The 25,545-nt window shown below is 38.7% G+C and overlaps 1 protein-coding gene across 4 annotated transcripts; it reads right to left on the minus strand.

The window, feature by feature from the left end:
* Positions 1–4,513: 4,513 nt before the first annotated feature.
* On the minus strand, positions 4,514–23,474 carry samd7 (sterile alpha motif domain containing 7). Of its 4 annotated transcripts, XM_004914425.4 has the most exons (10): positions 20,265–23,474; positions 19,504–19,594; positions 14,828–15,000; positions 12,132–12,258; positions 11,205–11,332; positions 10,073–10,151; positions 8,055–8,719; positions 6,785–6,906; positions 6,392–6,502; positions 4,514–4,827 (listed from the first exon to the last, which is right to left on the minus strand). In XM_004914425.4, exons 3-10 carry the CDS (start codon positions 14,928–14,930, stop codon positions 4,558–4,560), a joined length of 1,605 nt encoding a protein of 534 aa, XP_004914482.1. In that variant the 5' UTR covers positions 14,931–15,000; positions 19,504–19,594; positions 20,265–23,474; the 3' UTR covers positions 4,514–4,557. The 4 variants fall into 4 exon arrangements, with proteins under 4 accessions (XP_004914482.1, XP_012818863.1, XP_031758112.1 ...); XM_012963409.3 differs by lacking the exon at positions 20,265–23,474 and having other exon boundaries at positions 19,504–19,994; XM_031902252.1 differs by lacking the exons at positions 19,504–19,594; positions 20,265–23,474 and adding an exon at positions 16,379–17,339.
* Between the last annotated feature and the right edge of the window lie 2,071 nt (positions 23,475–25,545).

Below are 25,545 nucleotides of genomic sequence, written 5' to 3' on the forward strand. Positions count from 1 at the left end.
TTGCTCTCAGTGCCCCAAACCAGGGAGTTATTTTTGAATTCCTGACTTGGTGGTAAGTTTTGGTTGAATAAAAACAAGATTTACTACCAGATAAAGCCTCCTGTAAGCCGATAGTGTGCATATAGGCTACCTAATAGCCAATCTTAACCCTTATTTGGCTCCTTCATAAAGTTTTATGATGCTTGTGTTGCTCCAAGTCTTTTTACATTTGATTGTGGCTCACGAGTAAGAAAGGTTGGGGACCCCTGGTTTAGAGAAAACATTTGTCGTTTTGTACAGCGTAACAGGTGGGCAATAGCTAGAGGCCCATTCAGAGTCAAGTAAATCTACAAAAACTGAAGGCCTATGCACACTCTCACAGATACTTGATATTAGTTAAGGAAATTTAAACTGGAAGCACATTAAATTTGGTGGCAAATATATACTCAAATGTTGGCAATAGCTAGAGGCCCTTACTCAAAAAAACTGCTTATACCTGTTGGTCTGTCAGAATGGTAATACCCAGAGGCCCATGCATAATCAGAGGACTGTTCATAGTATAACTGACAATAGCTGGAGGCCTACGTGAAGTAAATCACAATAACTGAAGGTCCATGCACAGTAAGACAGGTGATCATTGGAGGCTCATTCACAGCAATAGCCAGAGGCATTTATACAATCACAGTAAGGTCCATTCTGAGTTAATATGTTGTAAATGGAGGCCAATGGAGACAAGTCACTCATGCACAGTAGAGACATGATTTTCAGCAAGCGGAAAAACACAGTTTTAGGCAGAAATATGCTGCATGTGCCTGCACTCGGGCAGATTCAATTCTTCCAGGTGCAGGTGTAATTTATTCTGCTTGCAGAGAATCAGCCCCATGTGGCATAGGCCTAACTAGAGACCCAGAATAGTAATACCCAGATGCCCATGCACATTCCGTTTAGTAATAGCCAACAGCTGTGTGCAGTAAGACTGGAAATAGCTGGAGGCTTATGAAGAATCAAGCACATCAGCAAAAACTGGAGGCTCTTGTACTGTGAGACTGGTTATAGCTAGAGGTGCAAGCTCAGTAAGCACAAAGGCCCATGTACAGTATGTCAGTAATAGCAGAACCATGCACATTAATGCTTATGGCAACAAATGACTTATGCACAGGATAGGCTGGCAGTAACTGGAGGCCCATGCATAATCAGACTGATAATTCCCAGAGGCCCCTGTACATGTCAGTTTTGTTGTAGCTAGACACCTCATACAGTATAACTGGCAATATCTGGAGGCCCATGAAAAGCCAAGTACAGCTGCAATAACTGGAGGCCCATGCACAGTCAGACTAGCAATAATTGAATGCTCATTCACGTCCAGTTTGGTATTAGGGTGAAGACACAAGAAGCTAATTAGTAGCAGCTACTTATCACGGCTACTAAAAGCTAGAAAATACCCTGCTATGGACAATACTGAGAATTTCCTCTGGTAAAACAAACGTAGAGACAATTATCAGTAAATGTAGCTGCTACTAGTAGCTCTGTGTGTTTTCATCCTTAGCCAGGCAAACCAAGAGAAAAAAAAACCCCACAGTAATAATCAGCTAAATTTAAAAGTAAGTCAGTTTTAAAAATAAATCAGGTTTAAAATTTCTTCTGCCAGTGCTCTGTGTTGGCTAGCGCTTGGTGCATTAGCAGAGGAGGAAAAGAAGTAATTCTTTCTGGTGTCTAAATCACATGGGCTGTTGGCCTGAACAATAGAACATACTGTAACATATGGGATTGTCCCATGTATGGGTCCTACCCCCCCTTTTCTATCTCTATTGATGGCACCCTCATCAACCCGGTCGATTCGGCACGTTGTTTGGGGGTTATCTTTGACTCCTGTCTCTCCTTCTCTGATCATATTAACACCACTGTCAAAACCTGTCACTTTTTCCTGCGCAATATTGCCAAAATCTGTCCCTTTCTCTCTACTGCAACAGCAAGGCTGCTCATGCATGCTCTCATCCTATCCCGACTTGACTATTGTAACCTGCTACTAATCAACCTTCCTAACTCCCATCTTTCCCCCCTACAGTCTATATTAAATACTACATCTCTTCTCTTGTGTCTCCGTACGTTCCTGGCCGACTCCTTCATTCCTCGCAGAGCAATCGTTTGGTTGCGCCCCCACTACTACTGCTATTTCCCGCCTTAAACCTTTCTGCCTTGCTGCCCCTTACATTTGGAATGCCCTGCATGATTTCCTCCGGAGAGAATCCTCCCTCAGTCTTTTTAAGACTACCTTTTGGAGCACTCGCCCAGCACCTGACCAGGGAACTAGCACTTATATTGTAATGTCACCCACTGTGACCTACAGCACTTATATTTGCCTATTTGTGTCTGTAAGTTACCTTCCCATATAGATTGTAAGCTCTACGGGGCAGGGACCTCCATCCTCTTGTGTCTTTGACTCTTAACTTATTGCAACTGTATCTTGTATTTATTTGTGCTTATTGTAATACTTTGTATTTATCTATTTTAATACCCCTGTTTATATTAATGTATTCTACTGTACAGCGCTGCGTACATAAGTAGCGCTTTATAAATAAAGTTATACATACATATGACCCCTTCAGTGATAGAAGTTGATTTCCAGGGACATCTAAAGTTTGACACCTCCAAACTTAAAGCACTAATGCAGAAGCAAAAAAATTTCACCCTCACAAGCATCGGAAGGGAAACTGGTAGTATACAAATACAGATTCAATCCATACCACTGAGAGGACTAAAGACCTGAATGATTTGGGCAAAAACAAAGGGCCCAGTAACAACAGCTGTAGCATGACTTCAAATAAAAAAAAAAAGAGAAGTAGCATGTAGAAGGTAGCAAAAGAGGAAGGGCAGGTTAGGTTGTTAAAAGGATAATGCCATTATTTTTCTTAAATTTTTTTATTGCCATAATATACACATTACAAACAATATTTTTGTCAAATAAAATATTCTTTTTAAATCAATTTATAAACTATTTTTGTTTTTATTTCCATGTCTGCCATCTTTTTTTATTAGACCTTCATACTGTGCCACACTAAAGGCATACACAGAATCAAGCTTCTTCTCTGACACGTCACACTATTTGCTTCCATGTACATGGGTTTGGTGCTAGTAAGTGAAACACTGTTATCCAGGACTAACATTTAAGCTCATGTCACTCCTGGCTGTGAAATAATGTACCAGAAGTCAGATGATTTACAGACACAGAGAAGAACTGACCTGCTATATTGTTTCAATAGTCAGAACCCGAGAACAAAAAGGGATAAATAATGTTTCAATAACAATGTCAATTAGAAATAGTTTTAAAGAAGTGAAAGGGGAATGATGGGTTGATGCCCCTTATGTAAGAGTTAGTTTGAATTACCATCACTGTCAGATTCATTTAGGTCCTACAGTAAAATGGTGGAAGTACTGTGTATCCTATGTGTTAATTATATACATTTTATATGACATGCATCTTGTCAATAACCCTACTTTCTTTATTTTTCCTTCCATTTTCCTTTTATCTTGTATCTCAATGGACAAAATGTATCTCATTTTTTGGTGCCAATAAAAATATCTTTCTTTAAAAAAGAAATAGCTTTAAAACTATTGAAATGGTAAAGTAATGTTTTTTATTATGCACTCAGTTTTTGGGTGGAGGAACCTTTATTTATCTCAGTATAGTAAAGTAAAGTAAAGGCTTTGCCGGCATCCACATTGCACTTGCTCTTTGTTTATGAGGCCCATAAACTCTAATCAGTAACTACTTCAGCTTTCACCTTCTGTTGCACTTACATAGCTTTTTGGGTCAAAACTTCAGGGAAGTAACCAGCAATTACTATTTGCTCAGAAAATTGCATCATACCGATAGTCTTTACTGACACAATAAAAATTAACATCTTTTTATGACTGTTAGATGTACTTCTTGTAGTGTTGCCCAGGGTCAGACTGGGCCGCCGGGACACCGGGAAAAATCACGGTGGGCCCCGGCGGCCCAGTCCGACCCTTGCCGGCGCTCCCCCAACTGACTGTTCCTCCCCTGACGCGTTCAATTTATACGCGCTCGGGGAGGACGTCGGGTGGGGGCCCTGCAGGGGGGGTTATGGGGGCCCCGGGGGTGGGGTAGGGGACACGGCTGGCTGGGGCACCTGAAGGGCCCCAGGGGCGGGAGCCCCGCTGGGCCCTGCACCCCCCAGTCCGACCCTGGTGTTGCCTGTTACAAACATGCAGGTCTGGACTGGCAATCCAGAGGGACTTCTGTAATATTGCATAGACAGTCAGTATTTATTTAGTCTGTGGGGCACTGCCATAACTTCTCTTATGACAGGTCTGCAGTGCCCCCTTTGTTGTTATTTGTATAAGCATGTAACTGACAGAAAATGCAGATTCTCATTGTTATATTAAATATTTAATTATTAATATTTAATTTATATAATAATATCTTTAAATAATGTCCTTCACAAAGACAACATTTCATGATGAAGCATAGCATTTCATACACATTCCTCTAAAGTAAATAACTAATCCAGCATAAAAAAGTTCCAAATCCTTTATTTACATTTTAAAAGTAGTTGGTCAACTTTTTAATAAGTTCATCTGAAAATCAGTCTGTCCCATTGATAAATCACATGGATTCTCTTTATTCTCTGACATTATTATTTCACCAGGTTTCAGGGGGTCTTGGTCCTGGGGGCCAGGACTTGGCAGAATGTCACTGTTGTTAGTGCATGGGAGTGGTGACACAACTTCAGATGGATGCTCAGGTGGCATTGGTGCAGTGGATGAAATAGATCCAGTCAATTGTAGGCTTGGCATATGGAAAATGTTTCCCAACCGGCAGATGATCTGTGAACAATAACCACAGTGTTATTTAACTGTGATCTAATTTTCTCTTTAACGATCGATTCACAAAAAAGACACTTGTCTGAATTAAAGATATTTAATTGTCATTATTTATGTTGCGATGACATATTTTTAAGCAATATTTTAAAGCATGCAATATATTTATGCGTTATTTCGTAGCTCGCGATATTAGCGCATGCTATTACGCACGTAACTTTCTCAAAACTACCGTTCTGAAAATTACCATTTCTTGTAAAACTGGTGGATGCATCACTCTAGGGTGAACACATACTTGATTCTCTTCTTCAGATTCCAGGAAAAAAAAACGACTGCAAACTCCATCTTTTAACACTTCAAATATGTCTGTGAATTATGCGTTAGTATTATTTCTATTAGATAATTATTGCAATGCGATAGACATAACGCTTTGCATTAATTGAGATCTTTGCGCATGTGATATGAGTAGTAACGCATGCAAAATTACTTTGATGAATCGGTACTTAATTAACAAACACTTTTTAACACAGAAAACTATGCGTTAAGTGTTAACGACCTTTAGTGAATCGGCCCCTTAGTGTGTTATGAAATGTCCTATTCTTAGCAACTTTTCAATTAGTCTTTTCTATTTCTCATAGTTTTGACTTATTTTGTGTTCTTTTTCTGCCCCTTTTCAGCTTTCAAATTGTGAACCAAATACTGTTGCTCTGTGGGGTTATAATTCTGTTAATATTATGTTTTATTACTTTTCTTTCTATTCAGGCCTTCTGGTATTGATATTCCTTTCTCTCAATTAAACCACTAACTGGTTTCGAGGGTAAGCTGGACCCCCTCAAATTAGGCATACCAATGCTTTTTACTACCTTGTACTTATCCTTGATCTGCAGAGAAGTGAAAACTGTTATTCTGAATGTAACTAATTGAGTCCACTATCACCCACTTTCTCCTTTGACTTATTGCCTTGGAATCAGCTTTCATTGTGCCCTCTCCTTCATCCCTTATATCTAATTAATATCTAAATTATATCACATTCACTTAGAGTGTATTCTTAATAGTTGACCTTTCAACCCTTTTGAAAAAAAATAAAAAAGGTAAAAGAAAATACCTTTTATTTTATGTACTTCAACTCTACTGATGCAGCTGCCAAGCTATGCCTCTTGCCAATGCCTATATTAAGAACTACATTCTCTTGACCAATTCAAAGCAGTTTAAAACTCTTCCCCAAACTACATTACTAAATGTATCCCCAAGTATATACCAAACCACTCTCTTTAACAGTATATTCCCTAATGCCTTACTCATTAGCTCACACAAGGCTTTGCTAGAGCTACATCCCCTCTCTGGAATAACCCCTACAATCAAAAATCCTTCTGCTTTTAAACAAGCTGTTAAAACACATTTCTTTAGAGAAGCTTACCCTCATCTAGTGTGCCATTCCTTTATTATACACTATATGGCACTACCACCTGCCTTATGCAATGCTTAGTAACCTTATGCCTTTTATCCCCTTTAACCTTTAGACTGTATCTCAACCTATTTTGGGTGACTCAGATGTTGGGAGGTAGGGTACCTGAGAGCGAATTTTAAGTGCTGGTCCAAGTTTAAGTCCCATTGTGTCCAGGAGATGTTCTTCTGTGAGCAGTGGCAGGGTTAATCCATCAATATCGTGATCTTTAAAAACCTAAAAAATAGCAGTCTTTTTTGAGAAAAATACATCTAACACATACAATTCCTGCTTGGTTCAATTGTTGGCTATATTAAATAACTTACATATACTATACCAACAACATATTTGTAAGCCTAATAAAGTTGATGTAATTTTCTTAGAACTATTAAAAGAAATATTATGTAGTCATCCACTGCCAATTATAAACAACATTCTGCGTATTGCTCCAGTGCGCTGGCCATATATCTTGCTACCATTAGTGAAATAACAGAGAATGATGAAGTAGGTAGCATTTACCTGTGCATAACTAGAACAACCTGGAAGATTAAGAATAAAATTATACACATCCTGAGAGTTCCATTTGCGAATATCTTCCACTGAGGGTAAGTCTTCTCTAGTTAAAAAGAGACCCTGGGTGCCTTTAGAAACAATAAAAAATGATTCAATTAGCATATGTGCAATGAAAGAACCACACAAGCCGTGGCGTATAATGAACACAACACTAATGGCTCAAGGTAAAGTGCATGTATACATCAAGTCAGCCTCAAGTGAGCAGTGAAAAGGAACAAGCAAGTGAAGACATAATTAAACATAAACATCTATATGTACATTGCAGGAAGAAACAGGAAGGCAGATACAGAAGATATCTGAATAAACTACTTTGTTATATGTGCTCTAAACAATGGGATTGGAGAAAAAATACTCATCATAGCATACATTCATGAATGGCTACCCACAGGCAAGCTCTCTTACCATATGTCTATTAAGAAATTGAAACAAGGTACAAGCATAAAGTAAAAAGAGAGTGAGCTACAAGTAGATAAAAAGCATTTTAGTGAATGATGAGCATACTGTTGTCTTGTGGGGAGCTTTAGGTTACCACTCAGTAAGATTGAACAGTTTATCATAAGTTATTCTAGATGGGGTAGAAATTTTCAGAACAGTGGTGGGAAAATCACTGACAGTAGAAGAAGACAGTCAATTTAAATTTAAAGGTGATGTAAAGGCAAAAACAATATTGCATGTACTGATCGTAAACCTAAAAAAAGAATATTTGCTTTAATTAGAAATTTTGTACAGTTCTGTGCAGATAACTTCACTGTTCGTCCCTTCCCTTGTGTCTTTCTGTTCTGTATGATACTCAGGTATCAAGACAGAAAAATTTCTGTAGCAGAGGAAGAGTGTACTTCCCCTGTCTGACCCACACCCAACCCGAACCTGCAACCCGAACCAGTCACTTAAATTTCATCCCTAAAACGTCTGACCTAAGGGTAAACCAGCGGGTTGTGGGTTAACCTGCACATCACTAGTGCATCACTAGTTAACATAATAATAGATGCCCATGTATTGAACCTTTTTAAACCAAGATAAGATCTGTGAGTGCAGTTTTACTTCAGTACATGAACATTATTGATGCAGATAGGGACACTGTTATGCGCTGCATGGAAGCAAGCTGCTGACTTCAGGAACCATAGAGAAAGGATATAATAAACCAGAGTAATGTAAAGTAAATGTTTATGCCAACTATAAATATATATATATATATATTTTTTTTTTTTTTACAAACCTGGTAGCAGCGGTGAGTTCATGGCAACTGGAAAACTATATGGAGTTGCTGAGAGATGGACAGGAGGCTGGTAGATATATCTTTCCTCAAAAGCTGTTCCAGTATTGTTTGGTCCCTTGTCCATCTCACTCCTGCCATTGGCTATCTCTCTTGGAATATTCTGGTTGCTCATCTTTTGAGGATCTTGCAACTCAGAAGAACTTTTATCTAAGGCAGGCTGTACCTCTGTCTTTATCTGATCGCATTTGGACATTGTCCCAGTTTCTTCATCTTTTTTCTCATCTTTCTCTTCATCTGTAGGAGCAGGTGGGGAAGGTGGCTTATTATCTGCTTGTATTTTGGCAACACCCATATGGTCTGTGGCCTTTTGATTGCCAGCTCTTCTGCCTGGCCTGCGGGCTCGTTCTCTTTGCAGATTACTCATCGAAGGGTATGGGCTGGCAGTTTTTAACATTGCATGGCCATGTAGACTCTCAAAGGCATTTCGATGTACAAACACATCAGAAGGAAGGTGGCCTTCTGGTACCATCTGTCTTCCTCTGACTGCCATTGGATTTGATGATATTCCATGGAAGAGAAATGGTGCCTCCAAGTCATTAAAGCCTTTCCGTTGTGATTTATCAATGTCTCTGGCTGGATACATGGCGTTCATTTCCAGTTCCATTCTGATTAAACAAATAATTACATTTCAGAGTGGTTAGTTGCTAGTGATAGCAGAGATATATTGCGGGCGACTAACTCAGTTGGGCATTAGCCTAAGGGATGCCAGCTTTCTGCAGTTGCACCCCTTCCTATAGTAAATGAGCCCTATCGTCTCTTTATTCAAAAACTCTTTATTTTTTGAAGATAGATCCCTTTTGAGGAGGCAATGAAAACATCTACATAAGCATATTTACTTAGGAAAAACTGTTTCATGGTTAATATCAGCTACAAACAGCGTGATCAGGTACAATAGAGTAAAAAGCAAACAAAAACAGTGAGAGTACTGTATAAACTATATATTAGAAGTGAAAATAGAATATTTTGAGTTCTGAGTTCTGTTAACAGTATATGTCTAAAGAAAAATATATTAATAAGGCTTCTGAATCCTTTATTTGATATAGAACAGAGTACAAAGCAAGAAAAGCAGTGTTTTAGTATCTTTATATTTACTGGGTTTTAATTCACTCTCTTCCTTACACCTTCAATAAAGTATGTAACCACAGGCGTTAAGTTAATAACTTTTCTAAAGTAAATACCAGCTTTCTTGTGAAAAGCAGTTAAAAAATTTGCCTGGTGACATAACTGAATGGAGTTGGTTAATATGAGCAGTTCTGTTATTGGAAAAGAAAATATAAAAACTTTGGCCCACCGCCCGTACGTGGAACACAATTGTACTTTTTTGCCATGTCCTAGGGTAAAGTCACTGATCTTGGCCAACACACATCACAACAGCCTTCCCATTTCTGTCATGTTTCTTCCCTGTTAATAACATTGGTATCATGTCTTCTAATGTACTCTATGCACATTGGTAATGTAGCATTTTTATATCCTTCTTATAGGTTCAATTGCACTTAGAGTTGCTGAATATTGACCCAATATCTTTAATGGGCACTTGTTCCCAGTATTTCCTTCCAATTCAACACTACTGTTGCTTATGTTGCTTAAACAGGTCAATACGTTTCTGTAGAAAGCTGTAGAAACCAATCAAAGTTGGTTAAACAGAGCAAAACAGTGGCTCAAGCTGGTCATACATGCACCTATAGTATTGTACAAAACTTAGTTTCGTACAATATTCGGTGCATGTATGGTGGATCGACGAGACAGCCGATATCACAAAAACTCTATTGTTTCTACCTCTATATGTGACGATTCAGCCCTGAATGTCAGTGGAGGGAAGGAACAATCTTTCCTGTGACCAATGGTCGCGGTTAAGATCGTTATTGGTATATGTATAGCCAACTTTAAAATGGGATGGCTTGGAATATTCAATAGAAAGCAGACAGACACATTTGTACTTAGAAATGGGTACAACTTACCTGTTCATATTGTGTTTCTGCAATAGTTCTTGTCTCCTAGCCACAAAATCCATAGGGTCTGTTTGCAGAAAACCGTACCCTTAAACAGAAATTAGAGAATGTGAATAAAAGGGGTGTTACATTTAGTTGTAATCTCTACCAGCAGTAGATAATAGAAGTTCATAATGACCTATGAAATGTCACATTTTGAATATAAATTACTGCAGAAAATGTATGTTTCTTTAAAGATAGTTTTGCAAGCATGATATGTATATTAAATGACAGCTCTTCCTTAATGATAAAGAACTGAACATCCTAAACATCCTGACGTCTATCAAAGAATTGACACATTTTTATGCATATATAAAATATTTTGTCATGGGCAATATATTTCTGTTTAGTGGGTTTACCTTTAAAGGGATATTTAATCTTTACATTTACTTTTAGTATGATGTAGACACTGGTGTCTGTTGATATTAATGTCTAACACTTATTTTACCAATATAGCTGCAAAAAGATAATGGGCAGCAACTTTCAGCTTCTTACATGATCAGTTTTGGACTGGCTCACCAGGATACCAGGAAAACTCCCGGAGGGCCCAGGTGTCAGTGGGCCTCTTGTTTCTAACTATTTAGCCCTTTTTCATGGTCATTCCCTATTTCTATATGGGACCATGGAAGCTTGATAGATGGAAGAACAGAGTATAGTATGTAGAGAAAGGAGAATAATATAATAAAAAGGTTGAGGGAGGAGAGGAAGAATTAAAGTTTTGAGAGTGGGCCCATTGTCCAGGGTTTTCTGGTGGGCCCCTGCCATCTCAGTCCGACACTGTACATGATGCATTTTTATAGTTGAGTGGCTATATAGAAGGCTGGTGGTTTCAGTGGCTGCAGGGAGTTTATAGAATGGGGGAGTTCTGGATGACAGTGATGGTGGGGAGTGATGGTGGGGAGTGGAGCTGGTTGAACATCTGAGGAGAGTGGCAAAGCACATAATGAAACCTGTGTAGGGTATCTGATTTGAAAAGTAGTGCAAGAGTCATACATTTTGAACTCCCTTTTTTACATTTGTTAAAACTTTTTGATATTTTTATATACATTTTTGCTACATGATTCTGTATATAGTTAAAAGTCAATGAGCCCCCTTGCATTACCTGGGCTTGAGAAGACTCTGTTGGAGAGTATGCCTGTATGTGCCGGAAGGGAGTGGCCAAACTGAGACGCCACATGTAGCTGCCTTGTGTCATTGGGAAGGATTAGGTCTCCAGATGGCAGCAAATCTCTAAACAACAGTATTACAGTTATCATTCATGTAATAAAATGCACATGCGCTAAAGCCATGAATTACAATAACATGTCCATTAACATAATATAAATATCATAATATTCTAAATCAAATAATATCACACAACTCTTCATCTCATGAACTTTACACTGCTTGCATACTCTAACCACATAAATGACAGCATGGTGCCTATCACCTGTTTCACATTGACATTAAGATAATGGGCTGCTTGCTTCCTTTTCTACTGCTTAACAATGTAGAGGTGCAATATATAAGATCTGTATTACCCCAAAGATATATTTAAGAAAATGTTCTCACTATATTGTACACCTTCCTGAAAACTCCAGTTATTGCAAATCTACAACTCCTCTCATCCCTTTAGAAGTTAAAATGATCCCGGGCACTGCAGATGCACCCTGTCATTTGCTTATTACATATCTCCAGTGTATTTCTGTAATTGCTTCTAACCATTGTCATAGACTGAGTCTCTAGTGGCCTAACGTGAATGCTTGGGCTGCCAAACAGTAAGCTTAAATAAATATTTCCCATAGACATGATTTGCATACTACATCTTTCATATTTCCAATATTAATAATTCTTCATTGGCTAGTGTGTTATATGTACAGCAAAACCTGTCTGTAAAACTAAATAATAAATACCCATGATGGAGACATATTGCCTCTGTTTAGGGGCATCATAATCCTAACACAGTTTGCATTACCCTTCACTTTTCAGTTCTGATTGGCTGCTACATTTTCAGTGGCAATAATGTACATATAGTAGCAGAGCATACTACCTCTCTAGCATGCGGGGCTCAAACTGGGACTGCATTAAGGGCATTCTCTGTTGGGTAGGTACCATAACTTGGGCATTGCCTGCCATCATCTGGTTCCTCATCATTATCTCTTGTCTTTGACGCAGTTCTGTATAGAAAGATACAACACTGGTTACTTAAATTAACTTTTTAATACAAAGTTCATCCAGGTACTTGTCAGGGTTGCTCTTGGAGTCATCTAAGGCCAGTGCCACACCAGGTGGATTTTCAGCCTGCAGATAAATGTAGTTTCCCTACTAAATTCACTGTGTGGGCCTGCAACTGAACTGGCCTGTGGCAACTGTGAATGCGCCCTGTGTGGCCCCTGCCTTAATCATGAGCATTCAGACAGAAGTAATACATGTATCATTCTCAAAGGCCATGCCGGAAAGCTGCTCCTTCCATGTCACCCAGACACAGTGGGGCAAGGATACTTATTTGGAGCTAATATTTTGTTGTCTGTACAGGTATGGGATTTATTATCCGGAAACCTGTTATCAAGAAAGCTTTTTTTAAGGAAAGGCCATCTCTCATAGGCTTTAGATTGCAAAGTAATCACCAGCACAACCTGGCCTTCCCTTCTATTTTCTGCCTGCTGCTCAGTACACAGTGAGGGATGACACCCTCCCAACTTAACTGTACAAAAAATGTACCGGCACAGCAAGGCAGTTCCAAGCAGGGACAAACCCCTGCAAGTTTATTTAGTGCAAAATTGTAACGTTTCAGGGCATACCCCTTCGTCAGACATGATCCCAACTAAGATATAATAAATTCTTATTGCAGGCAAAACAATCCTATTGGGTTTATTTATTACTTAAATTATTTTTTAGTACACTTAAATGGGATATAAAGGTGTAGGGAACTGGTAAATTATGCCTTTTCCCACTCTGTGGTCCCCTAGTTCTCTAGACAGCTATAAGGGCCCTGAATGTAATAGGAAGTAAGTCCCTTGTTCCTGGGTCATAGCATGACCCCTTGAGCATTTCCACAGTTTGGCCATTAGGTGTCACTGTGGTTATAAAAGGCTGAGCAGCCATGAGGCTGAGGCCATTTTGTGGAGCTCTCTCCACAAGAGGAGAGCTCTACATGTGAATAGGTAGCTTTAGAAAGAATAGGCAGTTCCTGTTATAAATCACACTAGGTGTGATAGATAGGCAGGGCTATTTAGTGAGCCGCATTTGCTCCAACCAGGATTGTAGAGGCATTATAAGCCGGGTATAATACTGCCCAGAGTAGGGTTAACAGTGTACAGACCTAGGGTTAGATAGTAATCACCCAGGTTCCACTGGAAGCATATACCTGAAAGCTGGGAGTTAACCCATTGTGCCCTGCAGCTAAAGGGTCAGTGTGACATATTCTTGTAAGTACTGCCTATGCTGTGAAATGCTACTGCCTGCCTATTTTGTAATTACTCCTAAGTGGCTGTGTAAATAAACAGTTCATGGTTTCAATGTTAAGAACCACTGGTGCCCATTTATTGAGAAATACAACACATATCCACCTGGCCTCCATACAAAGCGAGGGCTCACCCCTGAAGGATACAGTCTCGTCCTGGGTAAAATACGGTGTAGCTTGTGGTAATTAAAGGGCTAATTTACTATAAGCTTACAAAGGCAATAAACAATATTGCATGTACTGACTGTAAACCTAAAAAGAAGCATATTTGCAATGTACTTAATTAGAAATTTTGTACTGTTTCTTTAAAATAACTGGGGACGTGCGGTTTTCTGAATAAGGAGTCTTTCTGTCATTTGGATCGTCATACATTAAAGGCCGGCTGGTCAGACTAGAAAGAAAACTATCAGCGCTGCTCTGCATTTTGAAGGGCAAAGTGGGGTTGTTTCATATGTTTATTTATTGTTGAGGCTAATCTCAACAATAAATAAACAACCCTGCTCTGGTTTTCTGCTTTCGGAATGCAGAGCAGCACTGATAGTTTTCTTCCTGGTCTGGCCTGCTGGCCTTTAAGGTATGGAGATCAAAATGACAGAAAACCACAGGTCCCAAGCATTCTGGAATATACCATTTTTTATTAAGAGGGTTTACTCTGCATAGGTGACTGCTAAATGGTTGCTAGGAGTTACTGGATTATGGTGACCAAATCACTTGTAAATTCAGGGAAATGTCCCTACATGTTCAGCCCTGCTAGCTGGATTTTTCAGATGTGTCCCTGAATTTTCAAGTCATCTGGTTACTCTGAAATCTAGATTGTGAGACGACTAACTATATAATATCTACTCTTCTCACAAAGACTGCACTGCCTGTCCTTTCAGGCCAATAAGTTGTGTTTGAATATACATATGTCTATGAAGATACAGTTTAGCTGGCAAGTTGGCAGTGGAATGACCAGGCAATATGGATGGGCAGGAGCTGGAAAATTTATTGAAATTATTATATATTTTTCCTTTTGTCCTGCCAGTGAAAGCCAAGCGTTTAGAAGGAAACTGAGTCATCAAATTTTCTGTCTCTATCCAGGCCCTGAATCTCTGAGTCACAGCAAATTATGGTTTTTTGCTTCTGGGAGGCCAAACACTGAGTGACTAAATGCAGGACGACACACGCCCAGTCCAAATCTGAAACAGATGGTACCCAGAGAGCTATTCACTCTGTACATAAACTTATATAATAAATGGGGGTGAAATCATAATCAGAAGCAGTCAGGCCCTTGACTTGTTTACCTGCTGCTGACATGCATCCCGTGAGCTGGTACAGGTGTTTTCCTTCTACATTTGCTTGCTCTCCGATTATAGACATCTTCTGGAGGTGATCACGAGGGGTCATACCACAGCGATATGGGAATGCTGGGCTCACTCCGATGGGAATTGGGAATGCCAAACTATTTAAATGCCTCCTTTATAATATAAAGAATATACTTATATAATATATAATATAAACATAACATTATTCCTTGTTCCTTTATACATTAAGAAAATGAAATAAGAATTTAGTATTCAGTGGGATCCACCCAGTAACAAAAAGGTAAATATTGGTGCATTGGTATTACCAATAATATAAGTGAAGTGCATCACGTATCAGTTCTCAGCTATAGGTGTATATGTGTGTGTGACTTTTATGCATGTATTTGTGTGTTATATGCACATTGTAGCCACCAGAAGTCTTGCTGTGATGTGAATGAGGGCAGCCTCTGGGCGTCTTCATTACAAATCGGGCGCTGGAAGCTATGCAAATAGTTCTTTAGCATAAGGGAAGTGAGGCGATGTAATGCCCTGCCTGGAGATGTAGTGATAATAGGGTTGAGGTTTCTAAAATATAGAACTCTCTTTTGAGTGTGTATGCTTGTGTTACTTTTACACAAATAGTAGCATTCTAATATATGTGATTTAAGGCAGGGGTCCCCAACCGCCAGGCCGTGGACAGTTAGGCACCGGGCCGCAGCGGTTCCCGCGTTGCACACGTAAAGGCACGAAATAGTGTGCCGCACGCAAGAAGGTGCGACAAAATGCATGCATTAAGCGCATAGAACGTGACACGTGCACAAAGGTGCAAATAAAGCGCAGGCCCGCGCCTGAAATTCATGCGCAGACCCCCACCCCCTGGTCCGTGGCAAAAAATTTTGGCTCTGTACCGGTCCCTGGCGCTAAAAAGGTTGGGGACCCCTGATTTAAGGGATTACTTGTGTTTATTTCTCTGAAAAAATAAAGCAGGTCCTGTGACTTGTGGGGGCCCAAGAGGTATAGGGGGCTCAATGGGACACTGACTGATCAATTTTATTACAGGTATGGGATTGATTATACATAAACCCATTATCCAGAAAGTTCTGAATTACAGGATGGGCATCTCCCATAGACTCCATTATAAGCAAATAATTCAATTTTTTAAATGATTTCCTCAATAATAAATCAGTACCTTGTACTTGATCCCAACTAAGATATAATTAATCCTTATTAGAGGCAAAACAATCCTATTGGGTTTAACATAATTATTGTTTAAACTATTTATTAGCTGCCTTGAGATCTTGAGAGGCAAATTACTGAAAGAGCACTTACCCAAAAAAACCCTGGTCCCAAGCATTCTGGATAACAGATCCCATACCTGAATATGTTCAAGAAATGTCTTATCTCTCCAACACACAGGCCAATAAACTGATGACAGGAGTGGTCAGGTTGGCAGCTGACTAACAGTATTTTGGTACCTAACCTGTCTCACAAACATCTTGTAACTGTCAATCATTTTTAAAGCCTATCTGTCTTCCATTTTGTATAACTTACACCTATGCTTTCTTGGCTTGTGGCCAATCGGGCTTGGGCTCAAGGAGAGATCCTGCAATAATCAGGTATGGCTAAAAGTGTCCCATATAAAGACCTACCCTACTGCTCATGAGTTACTTCCAGCATTCCTGAATTTCAGCATAGTGCTGACACCTAGTGGCAGTTTCTTGACATATTTTCTGCACAACCAAAGTCCCTGCAGAATAAACTTTTTGAATTATGGGCCACTTTTGGTCTCATGAACATGAACATTTTTTACACAATTGCAGTACAATATGTCAAAGGGGGTAGGTAGTTGGATCAGGGCACTCAAATTCATTCCTATGGTATTTACCACAAGCAATGCATACAATACTGTCTTACTCACCACTCTTATTTGGCCAAAGACTCTAAATTTCTAAAGTTATGTGATAGCGGAAAGTGGCAAATTGTTTTAAAGAGGATGATTCAAATTAATGTTTTTTTATCTAGTTTTTGAATATGCAAATTTCAGAGTTTGGTTTTGATCAGGTTTTTGGATAAATGCTTTGAAGGATTCTGTGATTGGCCAAATCCAAAAATGATTTATCTGATGCATCCCTATTGTACTTATGAGTGGGAGCTGCAATACTGCATGCTAGAGATGTGCAGCTTGATTCATACAGACTGGCTGCTGCCTTACTTCACTTTTTTGTTATTTATAGTCTGCATATTGCATGGCCTCTTATTGGATGTGTCCACTGGTCCCTGACAAATCAGTGGCATTAGGGGTCACAGATGCATTGTGTAAAATCATTAATTTATTCAGTTAATAGTGGCCTATGTAAAGTGTATTATTTATAAACTTTCAAATCCATTAGCAGTCAAGATACAGTATCTAAAGAGTGCAAGCCTCAACCAGTATAGGGCAAGGGGCACTTTTGGGGGCAGCTAAGATAATTGTTGTACAGGTATGGAATCTGTTATGCGGAAACCTGTTATCCAGAATTCTACAAATTATGGGAAGGCCATCTCCCATAGACTCCATAATATAAAATTATTCCATTTTTCTTTGTAATAAAACAGTGTGTTGTACTTGAGTCAAACTAAGATATAACTAATCCTTATTGGAGACAAAACAATTATGTTGGGTTTATTTAATATTTTAATGATTTTTAGTACTTTTAAGGTATGGAGATCCAAATTACAGAAAGACACCTTATCCAGAACACCCCAGATCCAGAGCATTCTGGATGACAGGTCCCATTCCTGCATATAGCTCCCGGGATCCTGCAGCATTAGTTATTGGGAAACCTACACATTAAAAGCATATGTGGTGCCCCGCCTGTATGAGGCAAGAAAAATGTAACACCCAATGGCGATGTGGCTTTTGTGACACCATCTGCTGAGTGCTGGAGCAGGAGCAGCACCTTTTTCTGATAAGCTGGCACTGCTAAGGATTCTGTGCAGATAAGAAGAGTATAATCCCTACTTAGAGGGTCTTAGCCTCAGTGAACCCTTTTTGCCAGGAGAAACAGATCTCACACCTACTTCATTTTATCTTGTCTGAGAGTCTATACAGCCCATAAATAACATTGCTTCTTTCCTGACATTTTATTTATGTGCCGTTAGGAAAAATAAAGTAAAAAACAACAAGAACCCTTGCATTTATTCCCTCACTTGTAGTGGCCTGTTTAAAATGTGTTTCTATTGATAAGACCACTTCTGCAAGTACATATGTTAGTACAGGTATGAAATCTGTTATCTGGAAACCTGTCACTTAGATCTAGAAGGTTCCAAATTACGAGGTCATCTCCCATTATCATCAAATAATTTAAAATAATTTAGAGATTATTTTCTTTTTCTCTGTAATAATAAAACTGTACCTTGTACTTGATCCCAACTAAGATATAATTAATCCTTATTGGAGGCAAAACAATACCATTGGGTTTATTTAATGTTTAAATAGTTTTTAGTAGACTTAAGGTATGTAGATCCAAATTACAGAAAGACAACCTTATCCAGGATGCCCCTGGCCCAGAGCATTCTGGATAACAGGTCCCATACCTGTAAATGAGCGCCAAAGCACAGATTAAGGTGTACATTTACTAAAGTGCAATAAATGTGTTATAAGATACCTTATTGATAGCAATATAATACATTCATAAATTGGAAATAATGATTTATAGCACATTATGCAGATGGAATAAATGAGAGCAAAAAAACTCACAAAGCATACAGCTAAAATTAGCTGTTGTGCTTAAGGGTGAAGACACACAGCTATTTACTTAGCAGTAAATAATTTCCCTGGAGAGAATATGGAGCAATGAAAGTACAATTTTGTTGACAGACCATAGAACAGAGACAAATACAAACAGAACTTCAGCAAAATCTGTCAATTCACTATTAAAAAATGATGGAAGTTCTGCTTTGATAAAAAAGAACACCATTTAAAATGAACACAACTTTCCCAGAGAATAACAATATCACTATAGTAAAGGAAAACTGTAGCCACATAAAATTGCTGTTATAAAACTGCTGTGTTATGTATTCAGGCTAAGGGCAGATTTATCAAAGTGTGAAATTAGCACTCACTACAGAAAAAACCTACCCACCTTCAATTGATTCTTAAGGGATTTTTAGTAGCATATTTATCAATTGGTGACAGTTCACCATTTTATAAATACATTTCTAAAAACCCCATAGGAATGAATCGAAAGCACTGTAAAATTATAGAACAAAAAAAACATGTTACTTAAGGTATTTTAAAAGGGATTGCACCAAAATAATCATATTTTAAAATTATTTTCCATAAAATAAGCCCTGGCTGTCGCCAGGGCTTATTTTAAAAAAGTCCTAACAAAATTATCACATTTGTGCTGTTAGTTGCAGAGAGTTTACCGAGTCCTAAATATTTATTGTAATACCACATATTTTCCTTAATTAAGAGAATAATTCCAATTCATTTCGATATGGATATGATCTTAAGTTTCTTCATTTCAGTACAACATTATTGTATGAATACACAAGGCAGGTACACAATACTGGGAATCACACACGACAGGCTGTGTATCAGCACTAGTGTTAATCTCTAATCTCCACATTTACTGTCCTAACAAGTTAACAGAAATAATGTTTTATTAACTAATAAGAAATGTGATACTCACAGTAATGTCTTTTCAGTTTAACAGCACAGAGAACCTCTGAATCCATCAAGGAGTGCATTCACGTTAGGCAGGAATATCCGTAAAAAGGTCTCTTGAAATGATAAGAAGATTAAACCTACTATACACAGATTAACAGGGAGACACCAGCTTTTAAGGGCTCAGTCTATGAAGAACATGTGTAGGATTTCTGGTAGGGTGAACTAATTTGTGCATGGAACTCATTCTCAGAGAACATATGTATGAATATTATATAGCGAATGTTTATAGGTTAGCAAAAGAGCCTCTATATTTGATTGCTCATGCTTATATGAAATTAAAATGTTTAGGCACAAAAGCTCAGTGTATTCAGAGGACTGGTAGATATTTTAGAAAGAAATCCAAGTAATACCATATTCTAGCCCTGCTGGGAGATCCAATTCCTCTTGGTACTTTTAATTTGGCACTTGGATTACTGGTAAAAGGGCAAGCCTAAGTGCCCCAGGAGAGACTGGGTACATGGCACAACTTTGCACCTGATAGGGCCCAGGTGAATATCTAACCCTTAGAAAAATTAACATTATTAACATACAGGCAATAATAAATTAATAACACAATCAAAATAATAGAGGGCTACTAATACAGGGATCACTGCGGCCAAAGTGAACTTGGAGTCTAACTTGCCGGCATGCACTAGCTAACTATTTTACTAACCAGACTGTACATAGAAACCTTGGCATTATAAAGAAAGTGAACTTACTCACTGACAACATCAAATCACTTACCTGGGTCTTTCCAAGCATAATAGTGGCTCTGGATGGGTCTTGTTCCACTGGACTTCCAGCTTCTGCACAGTTCATCAGTGGGCTCCATGTACTCTCTGGTGCACTTTCCCCTAGCTGCTGTCACTTCTGCTTGATTTTTCAGCAGTCTCCTTAGGGCTAGAGTGTCCCAGTTATACAGGAACCTTGTAACCTTTGATAGACTTCTGGTGGCCCCCAACATTCCCCCATAGCTTGAGATCGGTTATGATTTTTTAAGGTATCTGATAATCTCAAGAGCTTTGTCTGGAGAGCCCACATTGATACCATCTGGCTGGCCTTGAGGCCCATTGCCCTTCACATGAGGAGTGGTATATCTTGGGAGTTGCCATCCTTGATTTTTGATCTTCTGTAGACAATACTCACATTTATAGGTAAATAGGGTGAATAAAAGCACACTTATAAACAAAGTATATCTCCCCTTTAAAGTTTCTCAAAAGTTTTGTATTGCAGCAAACACCTTTTACAAATGTGTCTCTTTCTTCCTATTAAATGCCTGAACGTAAATGTTAACCTTTGGGATTATAGCAGAAAACAATAGGCTGTCAATCTGAGCGCCTGTGTGTGCTTTTGTTTTATTTATTTCTGTGTACAAAGCCTATTTATTACACCCCTGGCAGGCTGCACGTTTGGTTTGTTACAGTTATGTATGCAAGCTATTCAGCCCATCCCATTCCCTGAAACATCACCTGTTTAGTTATTTCTAGTTAGAGAACACTTAAATTTTATGTAATCATTGATTTGTGTGCAGAAAATTAACCCATCATGATTTCGCTGTTTCAGGTTAAGTAAACATTCTGTCTGAGCCAATTGCAGCCTGTTTTCCATACAACTCCAATATAACTGGGCATAAATGACAGCCTTCCATGAGAGCCACAGACACATTCAATAAAATATATTTTGTGTTCACTGGTGATTAAAATGGACATTAAAAACTATTATACCCTGAGATGAGAAACTGAGGCAGGCTATTACTTTTGTTTCAGCTGACCACACACACATACACATTGTACAGATTTTTGTACATTGATGTATTTACATGCTGGCCCCTTACAACACCCTATATGGTGCTCATCATCTTGTGCAAAACCTAATTGGGCAAAACTGAAAACCAACGGCCAATGTGCAAGTGTGGGTCATAGGTTGATTCAGAAGTACAATCTGACAGATACCCCACATCACAGTGCTTGTGTTGTCATGTTAACAGACTGAAAATTTCTCATATTCGGCAGTAGAGAGCGATTTCAGGGTTTTGACCCCAACTGTCCCAAAAGCAGAGCAACGCAAAGTAATTGTTGAAAACTTTTAAAAAAACACCTATAACAAAAAACAAACTAAAAATAAACACACTAAAATACAAATTACACATATATTGTGGCTATTGATGCCATTCATTAAATGTAGTTACGTCCTTGCACTTTTGAACATTTGCACTAACTGCCATAGCATTTGCACTACCTCTTCTGTGGAATCATGAGAAGCAGGTGAGAACCTTGCCTCAGGCGGCAGGGAGCGTCCAGTTACTAGGGGTGGCAAAAAGCCGCCTCTGGTAAATTTAAGAGCCCAATTTTCATTTTTTTAAATGGCAATGGTGTTCTTTGCAGTAGCGATTTAGCCCCCTCTGGACTTGCTCACATGCTAAAGTTGTAATTACGAAGCAAGAGAGAGGGGGTCGCATCTGGTCTCCTGCCTCAGCCGGCAGCAGCATCCCCAGAATCACCGCTGATGGCAAGTGTGTCTATTGACACTGGGGAACCCTGCCGTTTCTGTGATCCTAAGGGCATTGGTACACGGGGAGATTAGGCGCCCCGTCACAAATCTTTGCTGTTGCGGGCGACAATGCCATCCCAGCCGGCTAGAATGTAAATTGCTGGTGGGATGGCATACGCGTCGCCGAAATGTCCCGTAGTCGCCCGAAGTTTCCTCTCAAGACAACTTCAGATGTAGAGCCAGTTCCAGGGTTTCAGTTACAGGCTTTGTCAATAGTAACAGCAGACCAAAAGAATCAAATACTAATAAAATTTCCAATGGCATGAGTCAGAATGACAAATCTATAAATATTAGCCATTATGCACTCAAGTTTACTCAAGAGAGTAAAAATGTGGAATTACACTGCACTTTGCACACTACGCCTGGTAAGTAAATGTCCCTTATCCTCTACCCTGTTGAACACAGATTCTGGAAGAAAAAGAAAACACAGAAACAGACAGTAGTCTCACACTGGCAAGAGCAGCCATGAGTATAGTAACCTGCCAGCAAGGGCCACCCTGGAGCCCACTCAGTATTTTAGGGTTTGTATAAGATTTTTTTTCCATTTGATCCACTGGTTGGAAAAAAATATATAATTTTGCTGCTGTAAGCACGTTATTGTTATTTTGTTAGAGTGAAAAAAATGCATAATTCTTTCCTTTTGGAAACTATTCTAGGTGATTAGCAACTCATTTTGGAGTAAAAATCACATTTTGCACAGTGTCCTCACAACTACGTTTAATGTGACTGGTGCTGTATGTTACAGGTTGCATTAAATAAGAAGGGTAACGGGGGTATGAATATTTGGCCAGCATACCATGTAAATGTTACATAAGTAGAAACAAGGCTATTTTTTTAGGACATTAAGGACATAAACCTGGAATAACTGATAACTATAGGTGCTAATAATCAAAAGCTGGAGAATGAAAGCATCATTATTCAAGCACTGTGAGTCAATGGAGTAGGGCTGCATACAGGGGCCATAAATGAAGTCTGCCTTATATTCATTCATTTGTATGTTACAGCACATACAGCACTTACAGTCAGATAGATGTGTCCATCAGTTGGCAGAGAAGATTTCAGGTGGTATTTACAACAGCAAAGGGATTGCGATGTCAATTCCTTTCCATTATAGACCCTTTTGCTGAACTAATCTTTCTAATGGCTGTAATACCTTTACATGCACGTCGTATTAAAGAGTCACAGTGAGGCAAAGTATTGAAATCCAAGCTAATCTCTGAACAGTAAATATAAGGATAGGTAATTATTTAACAGCTTTATTTTAAGAGGATTGTTTCTCTAAACTTCAACATTGTGTTATTGTGGGGCAGATTTTCTAAAACTCTAACATCATTTTATTTTCATTTTAAAATTTGAATAAACTGGTTTCCGTGAATGTCTTACATTTACTAAAAAGTCAGCATGGGAAAAGTTGCAGAGAAGTCTAAACTTTTTAACTTGTTGCAAGGGAAGGGACATCTGCCTTTCACTTCTACATGATCTCAAGCAAGATTTAGCTGGCGAAATGTCAGATTCTGATTTTTAGCCATTTTGCCGCATAGTAAATCTCGAAAAACTCACAACTTTTTTTCCTGCAACTTTTAGCACTTAAAATCCAAATCAGAGTAAAAACCCAATGGTTAGTATATTGCCCCCTAGGTGTTAAGTGAAGCATGCTGCAGCAAATTGTATTTAGCTTTAGTTTTTGCTTCTTACATATAGTAAGTGATTATGTGTGGGCATCAAAATAAGGTTGAAGTTACCCACTTTCTCCTTTAGAAAAAAAAGTCTGGGAATTTTCTTAGATCTCCTTTTCTCCCCATTTTATTTTTTTTGCTTTTTACCTGCTTACTTAAAGAGGGCCCATGCACCATCCATGGATGTATCAATACTTACTATAACAACTTCTTCCATGCAAGGTGAAGCAATTGTTTTAAGACAGAAAGGCAGAGTTTTCAAAGGGCAGCTACAAAGGCACTGATTTAAATGTATGAAACAGGGCTGGTTAAATTGGTGCTTGATGTCAATGTTATTAATAGGGAAAAACATACAAATATAGGAAGGCTGTTATTTTGTGTTCCAGTAAATGTGGCAACCCTGGTCATGGGTCCACTGTACTTTTGGACTTAATAAACTGTTTGACAATGTTTACTACAGGGCTCTAGTTGATCTTTAAATCATCTGGTTCCCCAACTGGATTATCATTAATAGATCAACTTTTCATGCTAGAATAATTAAAGTAATGTTATTTGCGTTAGTCAGTGGTTTTTCTTCTTACTGAATTAACATTTTAGGAATAAAATTTAAAACTCTGTTTAGGGGCCCCAAACCCCCCTACAAGTCTGCAGAGTTGATTTGTTTCAAAAACAGATGCAATAACTGTGCATCAGGCCCTTGTGGGAACCTCTATCTACCACTGCATCTGCTTCTGTTATGCTCTCTGACTGCATTCCTTCTATGCATGCCACATTTCTGCCCATACCTGCCAGCTGTCACTGGGACAGCCCTAAAATTAACAGGATTTCAAAAAATGGGGCTTGGGATGAAAATACTTTTCGGCTATTATTAACCGCAAAAACTCAATGGTTTATTTCTTGAGCTAAGCAGGGCAAACTGGAAGACTGAAGCTACTCTATGTTTGATTCTTGTGAAGTAGATAATTAGAATACAGTGCACAGATAATCCCCCTACATAACAGAATAATGCAAACCAAAACAGTCACAACAAAGTGGGAAGGGGGGAAGATGGGAGGGGGATTGTATAGTTGTATCTACATCACAAAGACCAACTATGGAGTATCTTCAATTCCCCTGTTAAGATCCAAAAAATATAAAAAACATAGTTTATGGTGATTTGAACAATAGGCACAAAGTATGTTCAGTACAAGCCCTATTCATTGCACTCATTGAAAAGGAGGTATACACCCCCTTTAAATATGCTAAGGGAATGGTGCTTACCAGAAAATGGAAGGATATGAGTATAATCTAGACCGGGATATGGGTTGGGAACGTGGAGATTACATGAGGAAGCAACTCGTAGGGTAGAGCGTTACCTGCAGTAGTTGGTAAGGAGGACACATTTGGTTGGCCCCCTATCTCTGTGCAGTCTAAAAAAAAGCTTACACTGACGTCAGGTTATGATTTAAGTACAGTATTTGGCTCTTATAATATCTAGTGCTTCTGGCAAATTTAAAAGATATATGTGGAATTCTAGTTAAAGGAATAGTTATGTGCAGGAAGGACAACCATGTTAATACCAAACATACAGGCACACAACATGGGCTACAACAGACTCTCTGGATTACCTGTACATTCAGATTGTATTCATTAACACGATTCTAACTGTTCCAGTAAGTTGGATTAGCTATTATTTAAACAGTTAGCCAAACCCAGATAAATATATAACTATATATATAAATATATAACAAGTAAAACACAGCAAATAACACAAAGCATTTAAGGCAGAACCACCCCCATCAAATATGTTAAATGTCCTG

Source organism: Xenopus tropicalis, chromosome 5, assembly GCF_000004195.4.
Source record: "Xenopus tropicalis strain Nigerian chromosome 5, UCB_Xtro_10.0, whole genome shotgun sequence".
Lineage (NCBI taxonomy): Eukaryota > Metazoa > Chordata > Amphibia > Anura > Pipidae > Xenopus > Xenopus tropicalis.

Bases quoted from the DNA above. Each gene is read 5' to 3' on its own strand.
- samd7 (XM_004914425.4), bottom strand. From the start codon at position 14,930: ATGACCCCTCGTGATCACCTCCAGAAGATGTCTATAATCGGAGAGCAA. The intron at 12,259-14,827 runs GTAAACAAGTCA...CTTTCTATACAG, and splicing joins GGGATGCATGTCAGCAGCAG to AACTGCGTCAAAGACAAGAG. The intron at 4,828-6,391 runs GTACCCTACCTC...TATTGTTCACAG, and splicing joins CACTTAAAATTCGCTCTCAG to ATCATCTGCCGGTTGGGAAA.